General features: G+C 31.4%; 1 protein-coding gene across 2 annotated transcripts; it reads left to right on the top strand.

The window, feature by feature from the left end:
• The first annotated feature begins 2,827 nt into the window (after positions 1–2,827).
• LOC124531238 (protein 60A) lies at positions 2,828–12,061 on the top strand. 2 transcript variants are annotated; one of them, XR_006966506.1, is made up of 7 exons: positions 2,828–3,337; positions 7,258–7,447; positions 7,771–7,925; positions 8,139–8,339; positions 8,654–8,762; positions 9,890–10,024; positions 10,654–10,797. XR_006966506.1 is itself a non-coding variant. In XM_047105737.1 (7 exons), the coding sequence occupies exons 1-7, from the start codon at positions 2,962–2,964 to the stop codon at positions 10,777–10,779; spliced, it is 1,257 nt and encodes a 418-aa protein (XP_046961693.1). In that variant the 5' UTR covers positions 2,829–2,961; the 3' UTR covers positions 10,780–12,061. The 2 variants fall into 2 exon arrangements, 1 of the variants encoding a protein (XP_046961693.1); XM_047105737.1 differs by having other exon boundaries at positions 2,829–3,337; positions 8,689–8,762; positions 10,654–12,061.
• The last annotated feature ends 351 nt before the right edge of the window (positions 12,062–12,412 follow it).

The raw sequence follows: 12,412 nt of genomic DNA, 5'->3' as shown, positions 1-12,412 counted from the left end.
TTCAATTTATATGAAATGAAAATGTTAATTTGGTTTTGATGTTTATTGCGGTAAAGTTAATATTCCACTCACAAAAAATAAATAATAAAAGTTATTTTGAAAGTTGGTTGTTTATTTTTCAAAAGGATTATGAATTAAGACTTACTATTTATTTGGCTTGGTATATAATGTTAGTTTTAAAATTAAATTTCACTTGTTCCTTGTAAAGGTAATGCTTAAATGAATTGTTATGGAGCCTAGGAGCCGACTCCTACTCTATTGACCAGCAAAAATAAATATAATAATAAAGAGGAAAGAACCAAAATAATCAATTATCATTAGTCGAGAGCTTGAGTAATCCAAGATATTAAACATGTTTTTTTGCAAAAATCGCGTTTTCAGCGTCAATAACTTAGTAACTCACAATATAGTGGTGGTATTAGTAAATGGAATGGTAGACTTATTCATATGAATTCCTTCATCACTTGGAATAGGTTTTGTGTGTCGGTTACAATATATCGGAGGGTTGGTCAAATGAGCCCGTGTAACTAAAGGAACAAGAGACAAGTGACAAAATCTTTATTCACATGATACGTTCGTTCGTACGTCCGTTGTTATAAAATAAGATCGGAAAATTACCTAATTTTATGCTCAGACCTGAGTCGCCAAATAACTTTAATGCTAATTGAATAAATTTATAAAACACATTTGAAAACAATAATAATCCAATTTGGACTCGAATCTCTAAGGCTATCATGTCTAAAGATTTGATTAGAGCTTATGAGTCTCAACAAGGTTATTATTGTTTCAAAAAATATTAATTTATGAACCTTATTTGTTGATTGTTTTTTTTTTTAAGTAATAAGTTTGATATTGCTGATCTTCTTTTGTGCAGTGAACACTCAGTGTTTTTCTTCAACGTCTAATTCGAGATAATATAAACTTAAAAATAAGCACAACAAAATTTAAGGTGCTCACCGGGATTTTCCGTTAAGATTTTCGAATTCTAACCACTGGTCATCGCGGTATATTTAATAAGGAATAAAATTATACGAAATGCAAGCTTAGCTAATTGACATTGAGTAATAAAATTAATAGTTTTTATTTAAAACCAATTAATTTCGTGTCTTACTTTCTCAATTGCTTGTGTGTGCTTTTGCACTCTGGAATATGTGGCATTGAATTATCTCGGTCTCGCAGTGATATTTCGTAATTTTATTAATATTTGAGTAATGTGCATTTAAAATACTCGAATTAATAGTTTAAAGTATTTGATGTAGTAATCGGTTAAGTACTTACTATAATCTAAATACTAAATAGTACGATTGGATTGAAGAATCACCACAGAGCATTCGTCAGAAATACAACTTTGTATTAATATTTTTAATTAAGTTAAGGTAAGTAAGTTTAACATTTTATGGTATATAAACTATGACTATTTCCGGACCCCAAAAGGTTTCGGTAAAAATTCTGGTATAACTTAGGTTTTGATATTTAGTAATGTAGTTGTAAAACGGGTTAAAGACTCAGTTGTTATAACCGAACGTTCGGGTTGTATGCAACTTTAACAATGTTGTATCATTCGTTTGCTTCTAATCAGCTGCTTCCTACGCCTACGATGCCATACTAATTGTGTAATGCTTCGAGCAAATTAAAACAAAATGAAGGTAAAGTACACATTTCTAGCCATACAACATAATATTTATCATAATAGGATATAAAAACAATATTTTTGTAATATATAATGGATAGGTTAAGTAGTTAGTGTTGTTGATTACGTAAGTAGTGTTGGTCTCGTTCTTTGCATTTTTTTAAATTGATAAACTTTTTAGAATTTATAACATTTGATTTGTTTAGGCTATCGAATTAATGGTTTTATTATAGTACTTGTTTTGTACTGTAAATAAGTCTTGTTAGTAAATTATATACCTAGCTAAATTGCATTGGATATTCATTTGTATTAAAAATAATAATATAAACGATAAATTAACTTGATTTATTCGGAGCTAAGTAAGCTTTATAAAAACAATAACTTGTATTTTTTTTTAATATAACTCATAAATAATATTTTAGTAATTTCAAAGGTATCAATTATATACCTAGCTAAATTGCATTGGACATTCCTTTGTATTAAAAAAATATATATAAACGATAGATTAACTTTATTATTTGAAGGTAAGTAAGCTTTATTAAAACAATAACTTGTAATTTTAATATTAGTACTCATAAAAGACAAATAATATTTTAGTAATTTCAAAAATATCACAAGATGTTAAAAAGCCTGCAAGAAAATGTCAATCTGTAAGAGGTACTCGTATCAGAAACTTAATACGGCCGGAATGATTGTTAAATTTTCAAATGAAACTTGCGTCAGCAAAGTTTAAGTTTGCACGTAAAAATTGTCTTGAAAAATAAATTTCTAATATTTGCAGGTTTTATTGGAAAGAAAATAAATTCGGGCATTACTTGTTGATTAAATAATTGATGGCTGTTGGATATGATCGGCATATTTGCCGATTGGCCAACTAGACTGGCTTGTTTGATCTTCTAATTATACGATTAAAATGTTGAAAGAACTTACAAAATACGTATTTTTCTCTTTTCTAAATATTAAAGAGTGATAAGTGATCATTGGTCCGCCAATCTGAGTAAGACCTGGATAGTCTTTTAATATTCTGAAGAATTTAATAGGTAATCGAGTGATCGAATTCACAAACTGATCAACTGTAGAGACAGGAATGCGTACGGCTGTTCGGCTGCCGCTGTGATGTTTACATTATTTTATACGTTGTATGGTATAGTAGGTGAGGGAGGGGAGTCTGTGGCGAGCGCGGCGGTCGGCGGCCCACCTTGAGTGGGCAGGTTCAGTCATCAGTGGCTGCGGTTAGGTCCCGTCTCGGGCGTATTTGCGCCTTGTGCCGGTTTACTCGTCAGTTCAATAAGCGCGTTCACGACGTACACTAGAAGTTAAAGCCAGCGAATATGACTGTTTTGAAGTCGGCGTGGTTGTACGCGAGTTATACTATACTTTTAATCGTCGGCTCGAATGCTGCACTATCTGGACTTTATATCGATAATGGTGTCGATCAAACTATTATACATCATTCCATGACGCGACATGAACGGCAAGCCGTTGAACACGAAATCTTAGAGCTTTTGGGTCTAGGTGAGAGACCTCGGCGCTCACAAGCCCCTCCTTTAGATCGCTCGGCACCGAGCTTCCTACTTGATGTATATAAGCAACTAGCGGAGGAACATGAGCAGGCTAGGCCAACTCGCAGCTCTGAGATGGCTCTCAGTGGTGAAGAACAACATGCCATCGATGAAAGTGATCTTATTATGACATTCCAGAGTAAAAGTAAGTATCAAGACTGTTTAAGAAGTAGTAGTATTAATAAAACGTATTCTTTGTTTATAACATGTGTTGTTAATATACTTTATTAAACAACATTGTAAATATATGTATGTATATATTATGCGTAATGAGTGTTTTCTCAGAAGGTTATTTATGTTTAGCTTTATCAGTGAGTAAACACAACTTCAGTCAGTTTATATCGTCTGTTCGTTAAAATTAATTAGATTGGGTGCTATTAATTAATATATAATGATTCTGAAATGACACGTGCAATTTTTCCGTCTAATATTTTTAAAATATATACTTATCTTTAATATAATAATACTCTTAAGAAAGGGAAAGCCATATATACTCAGATTTATGATTTGATTTCTTCATATAATCTAATTGAAATTTCAAATTATTTCTATATTTACGATTGAATTAAAATTAAGTAGGTATATCTATACGATGTAATAATACGTAAGAAATTCAAATAATAAATAATATTTTTTATTCGTTGTGGTATTGTTTAGACGTTAATTAAGCTTTTCGTTTGATACGATTGGAAGTCCTCGTCCTTTAAGTATCTAAAATTCTAAAAAATTATCACCAAATATTAAATCGCCAAACGCCAATATTTAGTATTGTTTACTTCAGAAGTTGGTGGCGTATTGTTAATGTATCTAAAGAATGAAGGCGGCATGTAATAAAATCTATATACATAAATGTAAGAGACTAAAAAAAAAACTAAATTTCGACGGAATTTAAACTACAGGTCTGAAATCAAGACTTTCAATCAAGATTCGATTTTAATCTACACATTTAAGAGATAATCGTATTTCTTTTCATACATATAGAATGAAAACAGATCATTTTTGGATGAATTATCACAATTTATAAGTTTTCAGTTAAGTTGGTTGGGACCCCAATGTAATAAGTTTTATGTAAGTAATGTAGGGAGGTAATACAAAAGAGACTTAAGTACACAGTACACACTTATGGTATAATTATAATACAAGTAGTCAGTCGAAAAAAAAACAACTGTTGTCAATATTTATTACCTTTTTGACCATTACCATGTTATTTAGGAGTGCGTAATCTTCACATTAAAACTGGACCCTGCAGGTAAAAATGAGTCATTCGTGAAATGCTTCGCATTCCGACGAGCAGGGTTAACGATTCAGATGTTTTTTTTAATAACTAGCATTTATTTTCTTAATATTATAAATTTGATGTTCGTTATTTAATCTTACCAGATTGTTTGAACAAATCAGAATGGAACTTGGAACAGATATAGATTATAGTCTAGATTATCCCACTTGTCACACATGAGCGAAGTCGCTGGCGGATACTATTATATAAGTGATAAAATTGATGATTATTGATTAATGATTTTTTTTTAATTAACAAACAATAGTTTCGTCATTTTTGAATCAATTCACTTTACGAATGATGTAGGTATATATTAATAAAAACCACTAAACTTTTTTTGGAAAATTTAATGTTAAACCTATAAATATACTAAATGTAAATGAAAACACTTATTTGGTAGCCCTACTATAGTTGAATATTGAGGTCGGCATTGGCAAGACAGTATATTATTTTATATTATCTACTGGATTCAAACATTTGCCGTCCACCTAATTGGTCCTTATTGTTCTATTAGCATGTTAAACGGGCTCTTAAGAAATACATTGTTTTAATATTTCTTTGTTGGAGTCTTTATCTCGTTTTACAAACTATTTAAAAAAAATTACTTTGGTATTATTATTACTGTTTATTTAAAGTTTTTACTTATTTATTTAAAAAAAGTAGGGAGACTGACAAATGTGTCTAAATCTAATGGAAAAATTATCCGCACTACCCATCGACGTGTGCACCGAGTAATAAGTATATAGGTACCATCATTGCGATAATAACCTGCTAAATTAATATATACTTGGTGTTAGGGCTTTCACTCATCAGATATTCTACCGCTAAACAACAATAGTATTGTTGTGTTCCGATTTGAAGGGTGAGTGAGCCAGTGTAACTACAGGTACAAGGGATATAGCATCTTAGTTCCCAAGGTTGGTGGCGCATTGACGATGTAAGGAATAGTTAATATTTCTTATAGCGTCATTCTCTATGGGTGATGGTGACCACTTATAATCATCTGGCCCATATGCTCGTCCGCCAAAATATTCCATAAAATAAAAAATAAATGTCATATTCCCAGAGGTGGACTAAAGAAAGTCAGAGGCAAGGGTTGTCAAAGCTGAATGGGGCTCATAGTTGTTTTCATTTTAAGAGCTTTTTATTCCGTTATTATTTTTAGGTAAAAGTGTTTATGTTTATTTATTTTAAATTCAACTAAAATAAAAAACCACAGAACATGGATTTGTATGATTAAAATAAAATACGAATTGATCGGCAAATATCGAAGTACACTAAAAAGTGCAATAACACTTAAGTGAAACTGGATTTGAAATTTAATAGAAGTTATTAAGATTAATAATAATAGATCCTGGTATAGCTTTATGGTGTCTCATTACTCCAAACCACCTCTTAGAATATGAAGATTAGAGGCCACTGGGCCACTTCATTCGCGCAACAATATCGGCTCATACGAAACGGAACACAGTAATACTAAGTATTGCAGTTTTCCTAAATAACGAATATGTTTTGATTGGGAACATACCCAAATTGCATGCAACAAGTAAAAGTCAGTTCATTCATTTAATACATATTTTATAAAGGCAAATTATATATTAATATATGATGTCATAAATTTGTATGAATGACAATATATACATAAATATAACCATATTTATTCTGTTGGAGCGTTCCTAGAAAGAAAGATAAATGAAATTTGTGTAAAAAGTTAAATACTTTGCTTTAATTTAGATTGGTCGTTATGTAAGAGGCAAAATTTTCTCCACCATTATCTGAATTAAAAACAAATAAGGTATAAAAAATTTGATGACGCTTTTCGGGGTTTAAATTTAAATTTAACGTTCAGTTAAGAATCACCACTGGCCCATCTCGTAGAAATTGAGACAAAAACAAATGTTTTTTTATTAAGAGGGACAATATAGGTACATGTATATACTACAATGATCAGGATTTAAGGATGAATGTACAATATAAAAAAAATATTAAAGCGGTGCGTTTTAAATGACAATTAATTTGAATGTTTAGATTTACATGGTGAAATATTAAATAATACTTAGTAAAATATAATTAAAACACTTTGCTATAAAAATATCGATGATCTTATAGATAAATATCCTGTTTAAATAATTTATTTAATCAATCAAAAATATATAGACAACGTTTTATAGTAATTTATGCCAAATTCTTCAACGTAAACACGTACACGTGCATACAGAGTCAAGTTACATCAAGCTTGGTAGAGGACACGCCACCTGCGACGAAGTATTTAGTAATTAGCATATTATTAGTATTTTCTCGTTGTGATGTTGACAAATCGATATCTTTGATTACCAAAGGATTATCATAGTACCTATATATATATGTCTGGAATATCTCAAACTCAAATTAGTAAAATGTAGTAAAACTGTTAATGTCTACTCATTTTTTTATTACTTTGTATCTTTGTATATGTGACAGAACACCATAAATTAATATATATCTTGTTATTACTAGGTATATAATTAGTTATATAGACAATAATTTCTAATGATGAAGAAACAAAGCGAAACTTTAATTTCAATCAAACACTAGAATCTAGAAAACAAAGTTAACTAAAATAGGGTGAATCAGTTGCAGCAAAAAAAATTATACTTCATTATGTTAGTATCTAAGACCATATAAAATACCACGAAAAATAAGCTCTAAAGCTTTTCCTTTAGAGTCCTTAGTCACATTTAAGGGCTGTTATTACGTTAGTAGCATCGTATTGTCGATAGTGTCTGACTAATGCTTATAAACAATTCCAGAACATCACCTGGGTGCGTTACGCCACGGACACGGAAGACATGTCTGGTTTGATGTCGCGAGCGCTCCCGGAGACGCCTCATCTCTTCTCACAGCAGAATTACGCTTGCATCAGGCACCTGTGCATACAGAAGACCCGACGGCATTGTACACGGTGGTCGCGCATCGAGTTATAAGTGTAGATAACTTGGGGTAAATATAGACGTTCTCTTTGTGAAAGTAATCTAAGAATTCATATAACTTACATTTCTAACTGCCAGACTTGTTATATGATATGTAGTATATGTATTATGAAACTACTATCTATCCATAGTAACAACGTAATATCCACTCAACTGATCGTCATTAAAATTGACATTATGTTAATGTGGGACTTACATACAGACATAGGCAAATAAATCGTGGAATTTACGGGATTTCTTTCCTGTCAATTGTCACAGAAACGGCCGCGAATAAGATTGTGTTTAATTTAGTAAACTAGAAACTGACTAATGAAACAATCTGTTGATTTCCAGAGGCATTGAAATGGAACGTATTGCAGCAGTGAACACAAGTATAGGCGCTGAAGGCTGGTTGGAGTTAAATGTTACGGGAGCGTTGGCAACGTGGCTTGGTGCGCCAGCTGACAACCGCGGTTTCTTTATAACCTTACATCCGCACTCGCAGCCAGGTCAATATTTACGGTTAATTTGTTTTAGGTATTAAATTTGTAAGAAGTCTTTTTTCCACCTGTTTGTAAGCACCACCAGGAGGTTGATGTGCTCGTCTACCTTTCTAAATTGATAAAATAGAGATCTTTCATGAAACATATATAATCTGCTTTTTATATCATATAATAAGGCATAATTATATAAAATTAAAGAAACAACCTTGTTTTTTTCAGAACGTCATGTGAAACCAGAAGAAATCGGATTAGCAGAGACCCACGGTCCAAACTCTGAAGGAAAACAACCTTTCATGGTCGCATTTTTCAAGCATGGGCCCAAGCTTGGTAGCTCTGACACTGGTGCTCGACGAAAACGCGAGGCCAGACGATGGCGTAATAATGGATATTCTGAAAACTATTTAAGGAATCCTTTAACAGGCTAGTCAAGATAATTTTACCGATTTATCTTATAATTCATAAGCTTAAAAAGCTTGTTTTCAGTTACAACTTTAAATGTAACGGAAATTTTGTGTTTAAAACTTTGTTTTGAGAAAAAATCATTGTTTTACAAATAAAATAAAAGTGTAGGTTAGTGGTAGCCAGTTTCTAAACTGGAACTTTTGAATTTCCAAGAATAAAAAGGCCTTATGTACGAAGCTGAACCTCTAATTAAGTAATAAAAATGTCTCACCAAGTTAATGCAATGTTTTGCACGTCTTTACTTGCAATTAGCAATATTTTCTATTTTTCAGAAACAAACCGAATAAGACGTTTATTGAAATTCCAGATACGTCGCATTGGACGACCAGAAGCTGCGAAATACAAACGCTTTACGTTAGCTTTAAGGACTTAGAATGGCAGGTAAGATAATACAGGGCTTAGGTTCGCTCACATTATCAAATAATAACCATTTATTATCTAAAATAACAAGTATATAAAACATTATTCAGAAAATTCTTCTCTGATCATGAAGAAGATGTACTAAAGTTGCGATGGCTCTGATATTGATAAATGCCATTAAGGAAAAACAGTTTCTTTCTACGGTCATGGCTTTGTCCTTTATGATATACATTTCCTTGTCCAAAATATCGATTCTAAAGCAATAGTAACAGAATCAATATACAAAATAACATAAATAAATTTGATTATTAATATATGTAATAATAAATTACATTATTTATTAAAATTTTCGAGAAATGATCATGTAAATGTCAATGTCAAAGTAATTTGCTTGGATTTCTATACTACGAAATAACGGACGTCTTTATACAGTCAGAACGAATTCGGTCAAAAATTGACAGCTAACTGACCTATTGACTTTCAACTATATAATGAATCACTAGGTCTATAATTATTGGTTTCTACGCAAGTGATTTGTTTCCAAGTCTAGGTTGTTACGCGAATGTTACGAATGTGTCGCCGTCTTATTGTTGAGTGAATATAAAGACTAGAACATAATAACATTATTATATAGTAGTAAACGAGCATATATTTCTTACTTAAAAAATGGTTCCATTTCTGAAATGGGGACAAAATATTTTTATTTATATATCACTTAAGGGTTGCGATGTTTGATTGGTTACAAGACTTTTGCACATAATACTAATAAAAAAATATTAAAAATAAATTGAATATAAAGATTGAAGGTCAAGCAACTTGACCTGTTTCATCAATAAATAAATAATTTATTTATTATAAATAAATCACGCTCGTTCTAAATGTAAGCTGTACCGAGCTAGCGTGTTGAGATGTAGAATAAATTTCCGCTATCATTCATTTTACGATGACATTTATAGGTTTACTAGTCGCCCGCGCTTTGCTAGCCTTTTAAGAATCGGTCAGGTGTTACCTATGTATAAAAAGTAAATTTCATCAAATTCGGTCCAATGGTTTTGCCAATGAAGAGCATCAGAGGCATTGATAGACAGACTGAGTTATTTTAAAAGGGTATTATAATATTGTTTAAATTTTATGTTATTTTCATTCAGGATTGGATCATCGCGCCTGATGGTTATGGAGCTTTCTATTGCAGCGGGGAGTGCAATTTTCCACTGAACGCACATAAAAATGCAACGAATCATGCAATAGTACAAACATTGGTTCACCTTTTGAATCCCACACAGGTTTGAAAAATATATTGTATGCTTTATATTAAATATAGATGTTAAAATAAGATTTAAAAATATTCAAGATATTTTACATGGTATAAAGAAAGTATCACTTATAAACAAAACTATGACAGCCACCATCGTGAAGGAAGCTTACGGTACCTCTTACGTTGTACCTTCTAAAAGCAAGAGTGTATTCACGACTTGTACTACAGTAGCAGTTACTACAAAAAGTACATACGACATTCGTCAAAGAGAATTTGATTTCGTCTTAATTAGTCAACTGTTAACCGTGTGATAAAACAAATACACATACGTTTTATACAGAGATATATAGATATCATACATCGAAATCAATTACTAAGTGACATCTAGGCTCGCTGTAAGAACTAGCGCGCACTGGTAACTTTTGTCACGGTGACTGTTGCGTCACTCTTGTCAAGTCCGTGAATATGTACAGATGCAGACACAAATGTCACGTCGTAATATGCGCGCACCTCCATACATATTCATGGACTCGACAAAAGTGACGAAACACTCACCCTGACAAAAGTTACCAGTGCGCGCTAGTTCTAACAGTATACTTGCCGTATCATTAATTAACCTTCAATGGAATTATTTTTATCAAAGCAATTTTTTTCCAGGTTCCAAAGCCATCGTGTGCTCCAATCAAGCTCTCTCCCATTTCAGTCCTTTACTACACGGATGATTCAAATGTGATATTGCGCAAATACAAGAATATGGTAGTAAAGAGTTGTGGGTGTCATTAATTAAATAAAAAAGTCGTGGTTTTATATACTGACAGCCAAAACTAGTCGTGACGTTTTAATACATTGAATTAGGTAGCTAAATATAGGTTATCACGTTTTAATTAAACAGGTATTTTTAAATTATAATATTAATGTCACAAAAATTGATGTGATCCGCTTTTAAATTTTATAAAATTATTAAAAACAGTGACAATAATAAATCAAGAATTTAATTATCATTAGTTATTAGTATCTCATGTTTTAATGTAATTGTTTTTCTAAACATGCATATTCAACGATATCATTGCTCCGTCCGCTTATTTGATAGAGTATTTAATGTTTCAAATATCATGAATCATTTTAATGTACCAATAAGTTAATCTGTCTGCCGCTGTATTCATTTACATCAGTGGTTCTCAATCTTTTTGTTATCATGTGGTCCAGAACACGTAAACTTATTTTTAATTTGAAATGTAAAAACTTTCTATAAAATCTTCAAATTTAAGAATCTAAAAGTACTGATATACGAGTCTGATTTGGAAGTATAAAAACAAAACTTATCAAACGCCCGAGTTATGGCCACCCGTCCTCAGATATGGATATAAGAAATTTTATTATATTCGTGTCATTTAAGGGCCAATGAATATTCAAACATGTCCTTTTGTACTTAATTCTCTTACGGAACACTTGTAATGTAATGTTTTTATGAAGCATAGTCGTTTTGCGGACTATGAATTGAGAACCACTGACTACAATATAAAAACTTGACCTTTTTGCTGTCCGTGAACACTTGTTAAGACAAGTTCACAATTAATATGCATTTTCAGACAAGTATCGTAAACTTATTCCATACGTTTTACTTTTTATATTTGTCATAATTAAATATTGTACTTTATTGTAAATTTAAAATGAATATCATTTTAATCCTGTTACATTTACAAAACATATTATATGTTGTTTTAAAATTGCATTCACAAAATAACTTAAATAGATAGTGACTGATGGTGAATGATGCTTTAATATTTATATAAAATCTCGTGACAATTTTCAGTATGATTAAGGTTTGTTTGGTATACGTGAAAAATCGATGTTCGAAAATATCTACTAACTTTTTAATATTCAATTATGATATTTTAAAACTACTGTTTTTAATTATTAATTTATTCAAATTCCGACGACAACAATGTCCGATTTTTATTAACAACTTTAGCATCACAATTAATTAATGATTCGTAAATAGGTAAGTTTTTTAAGAATAAGGTTGTATTTATGTAAAGGATCTGAATTACGGCAAATAAATACATAATGAGAAATATAATGTTTTTTTTTTGGTATCGACCTCATTCTGAATGAAATATATGAAGAAATCTGGCAAAATCGGCAGTGCCCCAACCAAGTCTCGAGCAAAACGGGCACGACCGTACCATCTTTTCTCGAAGCGATTCGCGGCTGTTTCAAACCCCCCTATACCTTCGACGTGGACAAAGCTAGTAGTAGTAGTTTACGTTTGGTGGAAATAACATGCCAATTGAATTAATAGTTTAGGAGTTACGGTCGATTAAAATTTGACCATTTTGTCACTCTCTGACTCACCGACCGATCATCAAAAATCTAAGGTACTTCTAGCAGACTTAAAAATTTGAAATTTTACACC

This window comes from Vanessa cardui, chromosome 7 (assembly GCF_905220365.1).
Source record: "Vanessa cardui chromosome 7, ilVanCard2.1, whole genome shotgun sequence".
Classification (NCBI taxonomy): Eukaryota; Metazoa; Arthropoda; class Insecta; order Lepidoptera; family Nymphalidae; genus Vanessa; species Vanessa cardui.
The sequence above is the reverse complement of the archived record's forward strand: the minus strand, read 5'-3'. Positions and strand labels throughout refer to the sequence as shown.

Coding starts and splice junctions, on each gene's coding strand:
- LOC124531238 (XM_047105737.1), top strand. CDS start 2,962: ATGACTGTTTTGAAGTCGGCGTGGTTGTACGCGAGTTATACTATACTT. Junction 3,338..7,257: donor TATGACATTCCAGAGTAAAA/GTAAGTATCAAG, acceptor AAACAATTCCAG/AACATCACCTGGGTGCGTTA. Junction 10,025..10,653: donor ACCTTTTGAATCCCACACAG/GTTTGAAAAATA, acceptor ATTTTTTTCCAG/GTTCCAAAGCCATCGTGTGC.